We start from the raw sequence: 14,573 nt of genomic DNA on the forward strand, positions 1-14,573 counted from the left end.
TGCGCTGGTTCTTGGACGTCGGCCAGGTTCGGTCACCTGGATGGAAAGAGCTGGGGAGCCAGGTGGACCTCGGAGTTCCGAGGCTGCCCACGGCCTGCTGGCCCGCGCGCTGGCAGAAAGAACAGGGGCGCCGCGCCCGCCCCACGTCCGCTCCCGCCCCGGGCCAGCCCCTTCCTCGCTACGACTCGCCCTCTGTCCCCACCCCCTCGCCCGCGGCGCCCAGTGGGAGGCGGGGGCCGGCCTTGGCGAGCCCAGCGCCGGGCTCTGATTTGCTGAGGGGGTTGGGGAACGACAGCCTCCTCGGGTGCCTGCCAGGAGAGAGGGAGGGAGGAAAAGGGGGAAAAAAGTGCACGGCGCCGAAGGCGAGGACCGCACTCCTCGTCCGCCGGCTGGCGCAGGACCTCACTCCAGCGGAGCGCCCACGGGGAGCGGGTCGCGGGGCGGCGGCGGCGAGGAGGAGGCGAGAAGGACTTGGAGGAGAAGGCCAGGGCCAGCGAGCTGTGCGGGGTCCCGGCCGCCCCGCGGGCCAAAGTCGAGCCCTCCTGTCCGTGGGCAAGCGCGCCAGCCGCCCCTTCCAGAAGAGCCAACGCCGCAAAGGAGAACAGGCAGGCGCCGAGCTCCCTATGACTTCCTAAAGTCGCGCGCTCCCCGCTGCGTCCGCTGCCAGGGCCGTGCCCCGCGCCCCCGTGCGTCCCGTGCGCCCCCAGCGCCCACGAGCGCCCCGGCCCACGCGCGCCCCGGCCCACGCCCCGCCGGCATGGATGTTCACACCCGCTGGAAAGCGCGCAGCCCGCTCCGCCCGGGCGCCGGGCTGCTGTCTCCGCCGCTGCTCCTGCTCCTGCTGCTGCTGTGGGCGCCGCCTACGAGCCGCGCAGGTAAGGGCTCCCCGGGGCGCGGGAGGTTCGGGCGCGTGGAGGCTGTAGGATGGACGCGGTCCCTGGGGCCCTGGCGCCGCTGTCATCCCGGGGCGCCTTCGCTGCGGACCTCTTCCGCTCCTGCAGAACTTTCCCCCCTCGGCTTGTGGAATGCATGGGCCAAGACAACGAATGCCGAATGCCATTCGTTGGGGGCCCCCGGAGAGGGAGACGCGCCAACACAGTCCCCGTGGGCGCGCCTCCGCTTCCTCCCCTAACGAGCAGGCCGGGAAGGGTTGTCGCGCAAGCAAAGAGAGGGCAGCGTATCTATCGGATCAGCCAGAGAGGTAGTTCGCGAAGTGGGCAAACTTTTGTCCTGAAACCTTGCATTCTCTGTCCCACATCACAGGCGGGCAGCTCTAGCCTACACAGCCCTACAGCTGAAAACCGGGAAGGGTCGCCCCCTAGAGTCACAACCCATCAATTCGGCCAGGACTCCTGGGGTCGGGGAATCCCAGAAGTTTAAGACCCCAGCTTTGCACTTCCCGCTTGGACACTATCCCCACATGCAGGATTGGCTCTCAATAGGGGCAGGATTTCTTGCAGTCCCGGACACCCAAGTGTTCAGGGGCACTGGGGAGTCCTAAAGGGAGGTAAATCAGCCCTACTGCTTAATCGTGCCCCAAAACTCCTGACCTCCCTCGAGAGGCAATTTTCCTTGGGTTTGCTGCTCAAAGCTGGGGTGCGTTGAGCTAAGTCAGGAGATGGCCTTAAAATCTGGGCTGGGAGTCATTCAGATGAAGTGCAGATGTGGGACTCCTCCTGCCAGGGTGGGCCCTGAGAAGGAGCCCTGCTTCGGTGGGAGGGCTCTGGGAGCCGACTGACTATCCCTGGGGACTCTTGCAGTTCCAGCTTTCTGCCCAGCCCCTCATCAGGGGTGTTTCCCAGCCTCACCTTAGGCGGTTAGCTGTGGGACAGGTTATCACAGACCCTCAAGCATAAGAGCCCCAATCCGAGAAAGGTCCCCCTGAGTCCTGCTGATAAGTGGGAGGCAAAGGCTCTGGTGGCTGGTCCAGGGTCTGAAAGAGCTGTGGGCAGAGGGCTGGGCTAGTGGGCGCAGCAGAGAGACAGCTTTTCTCTCTACTTCTTGATTAAGAATCCCTTTCCATGTTCCACTTGCCAATTAAAATATTCTTTTCCTTTTTTTCTTGGCACAATTAGTGCTTGGGGGGCTCAAGTGGATGAGCAGCAGGCAGGGTGTAGGGGCGGTGGGGCCTGCGGGGGGTGGAGAGAGCCTGGCCTGAGTCCCGGGGCCTGGGATCTCACCCCTGGATTACCACCAACTCTTCCATAATTGGAGGCTAACTGGCCTTGTATTTCTCCAGGGGTCAGTTGAAAGTGGCTGACAGTAGAGGCCCCAGAAAAGTGGTGTGGAGAAGAATGGGAGGATGTGCTCGGGGGACCCTGTTGCTGCCCAGGCCTTGGCCCCGTCCCGGCTCCTCTGAAGGGGTTCCCTCTAGGTTCTCAGAAGGAAATCCTTCAGGGGAATCCTCGTCCCTGGAGTCTGGGGCTGGGGCTGGTCTTGACTGTGCCTGGTGGGTTTGGACTGTTGGTTCCATTCTGTCCCTGCCTTCTGCCCATCTGCCCTGCTCCATTGTCCCCGTCTTCTTTGCTGTGATTTTCCTCCCTGTTTGAGGGGCAGCTTCTTGGAAGGACAAGTGTGGGGCTGGCTAGGTGGCTGTCTGGCTAAGTGCTTTTGTCAGAACAGACTTTTAGAAGCACGCGGACTTCCCTCCACCTCCCAGGGTGGGACCGTCTTGAAGTCATCGTCAGAACTGCCAGCGGGGGCGGCTGTCCACTGGAGGTGCTGGGGAGGCGGGAGCAGCCACAGCGGGCCCCTGTTCTGTCTCCATCTTGGGATTTGCCAGATGTTTTCTGAGTTTTCTGTGAACACAGCTTTTTCCTACCTTCTTCGTGGCCAAGTGTGTGCAGGGGTGGAGAGCTAGACCGCATTCGGGGCTGCTGAACGTTGTAGCGGGACGGAGAGTATGGGAAATGAAACGTGACCCCAATATTTGGAAATTGAGGTCATCTCCTTGGTGCACCATTGGTGGGCTCTGGTCACGTGATTGTCTTTTGCAGTAATTCGTGGGGAGAGTCGGCCAAGTTTTTGAGACATGACAGATATCAAATGGTTAATCTCCTCTGACTCAATCCAGTTGGCTGCAAAGACACCCTTTCCATCCTCCTCCCTCCCCTCCCCATAAAAGAACAAGCCAGTGGGCGGAGATCAGCGGCCAGCAATTCCCTCAAGAAGCCCTCTCCCTCAGCTGGTCCCCATTTCCCCGGCTGGAGGGTGCAGTTGCGGCCTGGGGCTGTGACCACCAGCTGTGGCCCCGCAGGGTGTCTTGCTGGTGCCAACCTCACAGCCTCTTCTCTGATGATGTTGCCCTGGGGCTGTTTCTGGGGTGCTGGCCAGGGCTGCCCCTTTACCCCACCCATGGATATTTCTGGATGCTCCCCACAGCCACGCCCTTAGCTCAGCACAGCTGATGCCCGCTGCCCGCCCTGCCCTCTGGGTATGGGCCTCTCCCTGTCCTGGACTCTTCCCTGCACCACCCGCCCCTCATTCTGGATTGCACACTTTGCTGGAGGTGGGACAGCGAGCTTGACTGGGGTTTTGAGCCCCTGGAGGGCTGGGGTGTGTCATCTACCCAAGGGCACTGTGTTCTCTGCACCCCACTGGAGCCTGAGCCACTAGTGTGTCCTGCAGGGTAGGGGTGGCCCTCCTTGCCACACATGGCCCTGCAGCTGCCTTGGGAGATTCACATGGGGAGGAAGTTGTTGGCTCTTCCTGGCCCTCTGTTGTGTCTGTCTCCTTGCTGGACAGAGGCCCAAGAGTCAGGAGCAGGGGTCCCAAGTCCTCTGACTCCTGCTCTGTCCCCCCCACATCCCAATGAGCTGCCGCCCTCCTGCTGGGCACGGTCACTGTGACTGCAGTTCATCTCCTTCACATCTGTTTCTCTCTTCCCCCCCCAGAGGCCCAATGTCCTGGGCTGCAGCCCAGGTCAGTCCAGACCAGGCCCTGGGAGGGACGAGGTGATCCATTTGTTTCCCTCCTCTGCCCCTCCTTCCCTCCCTCCCCCTCCCCCTTCCCCTCTCACCTCCTCCCTTCCCTACTCCTCTCCCCTCCTCCCTTCCTTCTTCCTTTGGTACTGATCTAGCCACAGTCCCTACCAGTCCTTTGTGGCCACCAGGCCCCCTTTCAGCCAGCTTGGCCCTCCTGGCCCTAAAGACTTCTGCTTTTGCACTTGGGGGACTGGGGAGACAGGGGCACCGGGTGCCCTTCCAGCAGGGGACCTCTTTTTTTTCACTGCAGGGCCCAGGTGGGACACACTGAGTCTCCTGGAGCATCCTGGGAGATCGACTGCTCTGTGTGGGTGGAGGGCTTCCTGGAGCAGGGTGGCCAACTGGCCAAGGCTTGCCCTTCCACTAGAGGCAGCTGCGAAGGCAGCTCAGCACCTCTGGTTTTAATCTCCCTTGTCCCTCCTTCCTGGCAGGACATTCCAAACTTTGTCCTGGGGTTCTCTGCTTCCCTTGACTGGAAAGTCCCTCGTTAACAGGGTTGGTGGCCCCCCAGCATGGGCCTGCCTGGGGGCCCGTGCCAGGAGAGCACACGTGCCACTGAAGCGAAACGTGGGGTCCAGAGAGCTTCTCTAGCCTGCTGGCGAGAGGCAGGCTGGCAGGGAGCACCGGCTCTGCAGAGGCATGAGGACTGTGGGCTTGCTTGGGGTGTGGGGGGCTCTGGTGACTTGGGGGGTGGAGAGGCCAGTGCCCTGCGACCTGTGAGTCTCTGCCTCTGAGGGCTCTGGGGTTGGCTGGGCTGAGACCAGCCCTCGTCTGTCACCCTTCCTGTAATGGGGAGAATCACACCTCTGGGTATGAGGTGGCTGAGAAGCTGAGCACAGCAATCCCTGGGGACAGCTGTGCCGAGTGCCTGACGTGTGTCGAGATCGGGCAATGGGCAGCGAGAGCTTGCTGCAGCCCTACGTTGAGGGTGATGTGCAAGAGGAAGAGCACAGCGCCCCATCACCCTCTGTAAACGTCAGGGGTGTGTGCGTGCAAGGAGGAGTGCCCTGGGGGACCCCGCTTCTGCGGCCCTGCAGACAGCAAGCTGCCCACGTCTCCCATGGTGCTTTGCACGGCCACCTGCATGGCACTGAGGATGCTGTGCAGGCTGGTTTCAGGACTGTGCTCCAGGGCGCATGTGTGTGCAGGTGGGATGCGCCTGCTGTGTGGGCGCACGTAAGTGTCTGCGTGTGCATGTTTGTACGCGTGTGTGTAGGCATGCAAACACACATGTGTGCTCATGCACGTGTGCTTACATGGCTGTCCCCAGGGGCTCCTGCACGCAGCACCTGGGGACCTGAAGAGCCAGGGGATGGTCACAGGCTCTGGCCCTGCTGTGGGGGGAGCTGGCTCTGACTGTCCACATCTGGCGAGTCCTTTTATCTGTAGGAAGGTGGGAGGGCGATGTCAGGTTACACCTTCTGCTCCACCGCTGTTCACATTCTCCTGTAATCGGCCCCTCTGGTGTCAGCACTTGGCCAAGCCCCAGTCTTAACACTTCTGGCTCAGCTCAGGGATTTCTCGGGATGCTGAAGGTGGGGCCTGCCTGGGGCCTTCCCATGGGCCTTCCCCTGGACATCTGCTGCTGTCCTGGGACACGCTGGGACGCCCCAGGACATGGCGTGGAGACAGGGTGTGGCATGGGCTGGAGGGCCACGAGGCCGGCTGCTGTGTCCCTCCTTGGACCAACTGAACGCGTATGGCCCCATGCCTCAGTTTCCCCACCACTGGGGGGCGATGATCGTCAGCGTAGCGGAAATTTAGTGGGGGCTTTCTGTGAACCCACCTACAGCACAGAGTGAGCCCTGCTCATGGCCGCTGCGGCCTTTGGGTTTAGGCTCTCAGCTCCCTGCTGTGTCACTCCTCCTCTCCTGTGTGGGGCCACACCGTGGTCTCTCCCACAGGGTGGGCACAAGAAGGGTGGCACAGAGTGCTCACTGGGGAGTGTCGCCTTCCCAGGGTCCTGAGCCAGCCATACAGGTTTGTGATTGTGCAGCTGTGGGCCAGGCCAAGTTCAGTAGCCCTCTCCCCAGGACCCCACTCTACACGGAGGAACTGGGGTCCAGGGGTGGGGACGGATCTGTGGGCATCCCACCCAAGCACTTTAGTGTTCTGCCCATTCTTGACTGGGAGGCAGCACGCACTGAAAGGGTGGGCACAGGGCTTTGTCACTGTAGATGGCTGCTTGGGGGGCCTGGCCCGGGGTCCCAGGGAGAGGTTTATGGAATGAATGAATGGTCAGTGGAGGCACGCTGGAGGCACCGAGCCGGCCGTGGGTCATTTTGTCATCCATGTCAAATACTCGGAGTCGTCAACCCGTCAGCTTCCTATCAACACAGTCGTTTTCCTGGAACATTTCCAACTTCAATAATAACCCCACATTAGTGGTGAGTGTCACCATCCTTTGGTGACTCAGGCCTAAGAAATGGAACCGCAGTCTGACCCACTTTTTTCAAAATTCAATTACACAGAGCTCCAGGGGCATGCGCCCGGCCGATCTGTCGGCAGAGGTGTCTCTGTGACGTGGAGGGCTCCTCTGTGTTCTGTTCTCCAGACAGAAGGAGAAATCCAGCCTCTGTCCTCTCCTATCCCTAATAGCACCTTGGCAACAGGGATTTTGTGGCCTCTTTATTTTTTTAACCAATGCCACAAAATGACATCAAAATGTGGGCTATATAGGGAGATTTAAATGGATAAACGCTGCCCCTGACCTTGGAAGAGAGGGACCTTCCAATGGAAGAGGGTGAACATTTTAACCACCCCAAAGTGTGCGGTGACTCTGCAGTCTTCTGTGAGGAAGCTGAGGGGACTCTTGTGCTCTGCAGGGGGGAGGGTGGGTAGAGGGCACAGGCCAGTGGGAAGAAATCGGGTGGCGGCTGTTTTGTCTTGTGGACTCCCGACACGAATCAGACCTGTGCCAGGTGTACAGGTGAGCAACAGGTAAGCAACAGGTGAGCGGTGCCTATCCCACAGGAGCTTCCAGTACACTTGAGCAGCCAATTTTATCAAATGAAATGCAGTTGGAGTGACAGGAGCAAGAAGCTCATTGGCCAGTAGGATGTGGCCATGGGCCAATTGGAGGGAGGCATCTGCCAGTCCCCGTGAGCACTGACCAATCAGGGATCAGCCTGCTTTTCCTGGGCGTGGCTGCAGACCTGCTGGCTTGAGCGCTTTGGGGACCCCCTTGCATGTTTGAAGGAAGGTGCCTGGATGGACACCGGGGGGTGCTTTCCCCAGTGTGTTCTCTCTCTGGCTCCTGTTCATGTATGCCCTGGGCCCTACCTTGTGCTGGTTGTCAACCCCCCCCCACCCCCCGCTGTGCCTGTGACCGCAGGCCTGTCCCGGGTGGGCGTGGTCTCATCCTGCAGATGAGACCAGTTGGCAGGAGCAGTGAGCACAGCCCTCTGCCACCCCCGCCAAGCACTGCCCACATTTTGGTGTGCTTCATTGTGGTCGTGTGTGGTGGGGGAAGGGGTGGCCTCCCACTCCAGCTCGGGGCGAGGTAAGGTGGGGCATGTGTGGCTTAGCTGCTCCCTGCTCTTGTTTGGGTCCATGGGCTCCGGGAAGCTCCGTGGCCCCAGCCAAGGGCCTGCAGAGTGCACCCAGCCTTGGTTCTCCTCCGATTTCGGTACACATAAAGGTCCACCAAGACCTTCCAATGATAAGCCCAGTTAGCTCACAGAGCCATGCTCCCTGGGGTCAGTTCCTGGAGCCCACTGTGGGCATGGCAGGCATCCTGGGCTTGGGGAGAGCTGGCCTTCTCCCCCAGAGGCCTGCAGAGTGCGGAGAGCGAGATGGGGGCACAGCAAGCAGGCTCACCTAGCAGACTCAGCCAGGTGCTCCCGGCAGGCACCTGAGCTCCTGTGGTCTTGGGATGTGGAAGCCATGGTGGAAGGGACCCTTTGGGGACATTCTCTGCCTTCTTCCACTGCTGTGCCCACTCCGTGTTGCGGGCTTGCTTCTTTTGTTTCTTTTTTTCCTTAGGGAAGGCTGAGTGGCTTCCAGCCTCCTCTGTCTCTGTGCTCCTCTACCAGGGAAAGGAGCAAGGAGAGGTCTGTGCCTGTCCTCGGAGATGCTGCTCTTCCTTCTCTGTAACGGGGAGGGTGGCGGCATCCAGGGCTTCATGGAAAAGGAGGCAGAAGCGCCATTCCCTCCCGTCTTGGGGGCAAGGGCGGAGAACAGGAGTTGTGGATGAGATTGTCTTCTGAGCAGTTATTATTAATATGAGGGAGGCCTGTGGTTTCAGTAATGGCCAGTTGGCTGGAACAGTACTGCTCTGCAGTGGCCACAGCTTGTTGAAAATGGAGACCAGCTGTGCCCCCTTGGGCCCACGTGGCAGCAGCCTTCAGGTGGGAACCGCTGGCTGGCAGGAGCAGGGCCCCAGTGCCCGCAGCATGGCAGCACCGGTGGGGGGACTTCAGAGGATGCTGCAGGTGGCAGGGCTACAGCCACCCCGAGTCGGTGGGAGGTCAGCGTCTCTCCCCTCACGGGAAGCAGGTGGACTGCAGGGGTTCTCACGAAGGCCATTTGTCCCAGGGGACATGTGGCAAGGTCTGCAAGTTTCTTGATGGTCACCTTGGGGTGGGTCAGTGCTCTGGTCACAGTGGGTGTCCAGTCCAGGACTGCGGCTGACACCCTGCAGGCACAGGCCGTCCCTTCCACCCAAGAACTTCCCAGCTCTCAGTGGGGGTGCTCATGTTGAGAAGGGCTGGGGTTGAGGATGCCAAGGTGGGGTTTCAGGACACCCCTCCCTGTGGCCTTAGGGGGCTCCATCTGAGGAGGGTCTGGCTTACATCTGGTTCTGGGTCTCTCTGCACAGAGAAGAGCAGTGATTCTCGGGACCCACCCTGAGAGTTCCTGACTCAGGTGGCCCAGTGTGGGGCCAGGGGCCATGCCAAAAACCTCCTGCTTCAGGGCCCTCTATCTGAGGGGTTTGTGTTTAAGCCTGGAGGGTGCAGGTGGGTGGGGAGGGTTCCTGCTCGGGGAGGAGCCCCAGGAGAGGAGAGAGGAGGCTGCAGATACCTGTTGTCCCCTGTTTTTTATGGTGGCCTCCCCTGCTGACAGGAGCAGGGCTGCAGCCTCCTGTCCCTTGCCCAGGGCTGCACACACTCTTCTCCAAAGGGGAGACCCCGCTTGTTCTGCAGACTGCTGCCCATAGGCGTCAGGGAGCAGGGGGCGGGGCCTGGAGGATGCTTGGAGAAAGAGGTCCCTGGGTTTGGCTGTGACAGTCTGTTAGTGCTGTTGTCACTGGGAGAATTTCAGACTTGGCACGACAGGCTCCTCTTCTGCAGAGTTCCACAAGGGTCTGCCTCTGGCTCACCTGGTCCCACACAGCTGCCCACCCAGACCACCCCACCCACTGACTTTGATCCCTGATGTCCACTCCTTTCATTGATGACCACTTACACAGGTGTCCCTAGAAGACCCGGTCTCCTAGATGGAACCTGTTGGGTGGCAACCATCACACATCTCCTGAGGGATCCGTCCCTGGGAGGTGGGTCTGCAGGGCTGGGTGCTTGCAGGAAAGCTGCCACCCACCACCTGGGGCTGGAGACTCTGCAGTGTCATTTTTGTGACACAGCAGCGTGGGAGGCCTGAAGCATGTCCTGCCGGAGGCACTCAGACATGGAGCCCAGGAAGGCCCCAAGCCAGAGGGGTGGAGGGCAGCTGATTCCCACGCCCTTCCTCCGACTGCTGGCTTCTGAGCAGGGTGTGCAGGGCAGAGCCCCATATCATACTGATCCTGGGCGCCTGGCCTGAGCACAGCACCTCTCTGTGCCTTGGTTTCCTTATCTATAAAATGGGCATAAAACAACACCTGTCTCTGAGCTGTGCTGGGTGGATAAAGGAGTCCACTCACCTGCATCACACAGAGGCACCGCAGTGCTGGCTGACACCATCTTCACTGTGTGTGTCGGGCAGGACACAGGGTGTGCCCTTGCCTAGGTCACATCCAGAGCTCCCACACAGATACTGAGCTGCACGGGGTTTGTTAAGGTGTCCCAGGGAGACTTGGGGCCACTCTTCTTTGGCCTTAGGTCCATGCAAGGAATGGCTGGGCCGATGGAGGCTCCAGATTCTTCCTCCAGCTCTGGAGCCCTGATGCAGTCCCCTGAGGCAGGTATAACTCCTCAGCTGTTGGAAGGGGCCTGCAGTTTCCCCAGTGAACTCCCCTGTGGGGCTTGAGCAGAGCCAGGGACAGTTTCTCTCAGCCTCCAAGCTGGCAGCCCCTATCTGGGGGTGCAGGCTGCTGAGCCCCTGGGAGCATGCGGCAGAGACAGAGCATGTGGCCAGGTCTGGCTCAGCCTGAAGACTGCCAGGAGGCCCTGGGGCGGGGGCACCTGGTGTCCAGGGTGCAAGGGGCGCTGTGGGGTGCTGAGCCCAGCTTCAGGAAAGCCCTGCCCTGTGGGTCACTGCTGCAGTTCAGCAGGAGGCCCTGGCATCGAGGCTGCATCCCTGAGGGCAGCGCTGGACTTCTGCAGAGGCCTGGGTTCTTGGGGCCTGTGACCCTGCCGGGGTTGCCGGGAGCAAAGGAGAGTGGGTAAGGCCTGTCTCCTAGTAGCCTCCAGGGTCTCAGCTGGAAACTGCAGGAGGGAGCCACAGGCAGAGCTGGGCCCTACACAGTGAGATTCAGAGGACCGAGGACCCCCTTGCAGATGGGGACCCCAGGGTCTGGGGAGGAGCCGTGGTTCTAGAAGCCCCCTGGCTTCATCTCCCTGAATTCTGACATGCGTGATCCCTGGAGGGACCTTGGGAAACACTGGGTGGTAGCCGATGGGGTATCCCTAGTCCTCTGGGCCTGTCTGACCCTTGGGTGGGCCTGCCCCAGTTGTGGTGGGGTTCCCTCCTTAACTTTTGAAAAGGGAATTCCGGGGAGGCGGAGGGAAGCAGCACAGTGATGCTCAGGGACTAGGCACAGGGGACTTTGGGGGCCAAGGGAGCAGGTTTGGCTGTGGGACCTTGAACACATTTAAGTAACCTCTCTGATCTGAACTACTGTATCTGCAGGTCAGAGGCAGTAGCAGCACCTCCTACCTGGCAGGTGGCTTGGGGGATGGAAGAAAGTGTTTTTCAGTGGGTGTGGTGCCCAGGCACAGTGCAGCTGCCCCGTGCCCCAGGCAGGTGCCAGGTGCCAGGAGCCAGTGAGGATTGCTGCTGCTGTTGCCAAGTTATTATTAGGTAACAATTGTTACTGTAGGTCATTATCACGACCTTGATTGGCAGAGGTCAAGGGATAGGAGTATGAGGAGGGTGAAGCTGCTGTCTGCAGGTGCCCGGCTCTCGGGCAGCTGAGCTGGGGTGCAGAGGGGTGCATTCAGAGGGGCTGGGGGTGGTTTACAGAAGAGCCCGGAGTGCTATCCAGCCTTGCTCAGCATGGAGCACCAGGAGGCACTTCAGACGAAGTCCTCTACCCAGGAGTGTGAGGGCCTGTGGGAGATCAGGGCAGACCCCTGGAGGAGGAATCAGGTGGACGCCTTGGGGAGAGCTCTGGAGCTGGAGGTCTGGCCTCTGGCCTTGTGGCCACTTTGCAAAAAACCTCGGAGGACTTGGGGTTCTTGGGGTCACAAACAAGGGAGAAGAGAGGGACCAGTCCTGGTATTCTGGGGTGGGCTTTGCTGTCTTGTGACGGGCCTGGCACCGACCGAGAAGCTGGTGTCCTGTCTCTGGAAGGAGGAACCTGGCCATCTTGAATGTCCACCATCAGGCATGGTGTTTGAACCCCCAAGGTCTTGGCTTAGCCTGGGAGGGCTGAAGGGACCCCAGGCTGTCTCCTCCGGGGCCTTCAGTTCAGCCCTCCACAAGCAGGTGGCGCATCTAGAAGGTGCTGGAACCTGCCCTCCAAGCCCATGATTTTAGTCATCACCCCCAAGACACAGGGCTTGAGGTCTTCTGAGCTCTTTCTGCTTATGGTAGTAAGTGAAAGCAGCCCGAAGTGGACAGGCTCCTCTGCCTCTTGGTCCTGGCCCGTCTCTTCAGTGTTGCTAGGCCTGGCCAGGGCGGTGCAGCACTCGCGGGGCCTGCCCTGGTCCCCTAGCCTGGGGTCAGCCTGTCCTCGCATGCCCTGCGGCTCCCTGGGCCCTCCAAGTGCACATGCCCCACCTCCCTTCCTGGGACTAGGGCCTGCCGGATTGCAAACAGCTGCCTGGTCTGAGCCAGCGGGCACGCAGGCTCTGGAGAGATGCCGGCCAAGGGCAGCCGCACACGGGGTGTCTAAGTGGGAGCCAGAACCTCCTGCTCCTGCCTGGGGGCCGGACTTGCCGAGAAGTGGGGCCAGGTGGTTTGCCTTGCTGTTCTGCAGGCGTCTCTGATCATGGTGGGGTCAGCTTTGGAGGGTCTGTCTCTGGCCTGAGGGTCACTGGGCTTTGAGCTGGCCCTGCGGTCCTGCTGCTCCCCATGGCCTCTCCCAGACCTGGGACTGAAATTCGATTTATGTAGAAAGAAGACACATTCCAAGGAGCTCCTCCCCTCCTCTCCCCCTTTCCCCGTCCCCTTCTCTCCCCCTCCCCCTCCTCTCCCCCTCCTCTGCCCATCCCCTCTTCTCCCCTCCCTCCTCTCCCCTTTCCTCCTCTCCCCCTCCCCTCCTCTCCCCTCCTCTCCCCTCTCCTCCCCTCCCCTCTCCTCCCCTCCTCCTCCTCCCCTCCTCTCTCCTCCCCTCTTCTCCCTCCCTCCTCTCCCCTTTCCTCCTCTCCCCCTCCCCTCCTCTCCCCTCCTCTCCCCTCTCCTCCCCTCCCCTCTCCTCCCCTCCTCTCCTCCTCCCCTCCTCTCCCCCTCCCCTCCTCTCCCCCTCTCCTCCTCTCCCCCTCCCCTCCTTCTCCCCCTCCCCTCCTCTCCCCTCCTCTCCCCTCTCCTCCCCTCCTCTCCTCCTCCCCTCCTCTCTCCTCCCTCCTCTCCCCTCTCCTCCTCTCCCCCTCCCTCCTCTCCCCTCCCCTCCTCTCCCCCTCCCCTCCCCTCCCCTCCCTCCTCTCCCCCTCCCCTCCTCTCCCCCTCTCCTCCTCCCCCCTCCCCTCCTCTCCCCTCCTCTCCCCTCCTCTCTCCTCTCCCCCTCTCCTCCTCTCCCTCTCTTCTCCTCTCCCCTCCCCTCCTCTCTCCTCTCCTCCTCTTCCCCTCTCCTCCTCTCCCCTCCCCTCCTCCTCCCCTCCCCTCCCCTCCTCTCCCCTCTCCTCCTCTCCCCCTCTCCTCCTCTCCCCTTTCCTCCTCTCCCCTCCTCTCCCCTCCCCTCCTCTCTCCTCCCCTCCCCTCTCCTCCTCTCCCCTCCCCTCCTCTCCCCTCCCCTCCTCTCCCCTCTCCTCCTCTCCCCTCCCCTCCTCTCCCCTCCCCTCTTCTCCCCTCCCCTCCTCTCCCCTCCCCTCCTCTCCCCCTCCCCTCCTCTCCCTCTCCTCCTCTTCCCCTCTCCTCCTCTCCCCTCCCCTCCTCTCCCCTCCCCTCCTCTCCCCTCCCCTCCTCTTCCCCTCTCCTCCTCTCCCCCTCTCCCCCCTCCCCTCCCCTCCTCTCCCCCTCTCCTCCTCTCCCCTCTCCTCCTCTCCCCTCCCCTCCTCTCCCCTCCCTCCTTTCCCCCTCCCCTCCTCTCCCTCTCCCCTCCTCTCCCCCTCTCCTCTCTCCCCTCCCCTCTTCTCCCCTCCCTTCTTCTCCCCCTCTCCTCCTCTCCCCCTCTCCTCTCCCCCTCTCCTCCTCTCCCCCCTCCTCCTCTCCCCCTCCCCTCCTCTTCCTCTCCCCCTCCCTCCTCTCCCCCTCCCCTCCTCTTCCTCTCCCCCCCTCCTCTCCCCCTCCCCTCCTCTCCCCCCCCTCTCCTCCTCTCCTCCTCCCCTCCTCTCCCCCTCCTCTCCCCCTCCTCTCCCCCTCCTCTCCCCCTCCCCTCCTCTCCCCCTCCTCTCCCCCTCCCCTCCTCTCCCCCTCCTCTCCCCCTCCCCTCCTCTCCCCCTCCTCTCCCCCTCCTCTCCCCCTCCCCTCCTCTCCCCCTCCTCTCCCCCTCCCCTCCTCTCCCCTCCTCTCCCCCTTCCCCTCCCTCCCCCCCCCACCAGGTACTTTCATACTAGCTTCATCCCATAGCCCTGTAAGAGGTGTCACCCCCATTTTACAGGTGAGAAAACTGCAGCCTACAGAGGCCCTGCCGCCAGTGATCGGGGAGTGGAACCTCTGAGATAGTCCCCAGAAGGTGACTCTGCCCAGCCTCTTGGGAACACACCCTTGCTTGGAGTCAGGCTCCCAGAGAGCCCCTGGGTGGGAACTGAACTGAGTTTCGGTCCCCATCAGAGACATGATTGGTCACTTTTTTCTTCTTTGGGGGGGGTTTCCATCCCCTAGGGAGGTTGGGAGAAGGGAGGAGGTGAGGCTGAGGACTGCGACCCCTGGTCCTCGGCCCTCCCTGCTCCTCTGCCTCCTGTGATCCTGGTGGGGTGCCAGCCTGGGTTTTAGGAGGAGCAAGGCATCTGGCTCCTGTCATCTGGCACCTACTTTCCAAAGCCACCCTGAGCTCAGGGCTCTGCTGTGCCCTCCTTTGACTGTCTCAGATGAGCTGGGTGGGGGCTCTGGAGCCCTGCGTCCAGCTGTGGCTAGACCGCCCGGGGCCGAGTGGGCCTGGGCTGAGTCATG

At 61.6% G+C, this 14,573-nt stretch overlaps 1 protein-coding gene across 2 annotated transcripts in view; it reads left to right on the top strand.

Annotated features, from left to right (window-relative positions):
• Positions 1-324: 324 nt before the first annotated feature.
• The window catches only part of Col5a1 (collagen type V alpha 1 chain), a 121,534-nt gene continuing 107,285 nt past the window's right edge, over positions 325-14,573 (top strand). For both annotated transcript variants that reach the window (XM_078048642.1, XM_078048643.1), the window contains exon 1: positions 325-875. In XM_078048642.1, coding sequence (XP_077904768.1) covers positions 758-875 — 118 coding nt within the window. In that variant the 5' untranslated portion in view covers positions 325-757. The remainder of the gene's footprint in view (positions 876-14,573) is intronic.

The sequence above is a fragment of the Ictidomys tridecemlineatus genome, chromosome 4 (genome assembly GCF_052094955.1).
Source record: "Ictidomys tridecemlineatus isolate mIctTri1 chromosome 4, mIctTri1.hap1, whole genome shotgun sequence".
Taxonomy (NCBI): Eukaryota; Metazoa; Chordata; class Mammalia; order Rodentia; family Sciuridae; genus Ictidomys; species Ictidomys tridecemlineatus.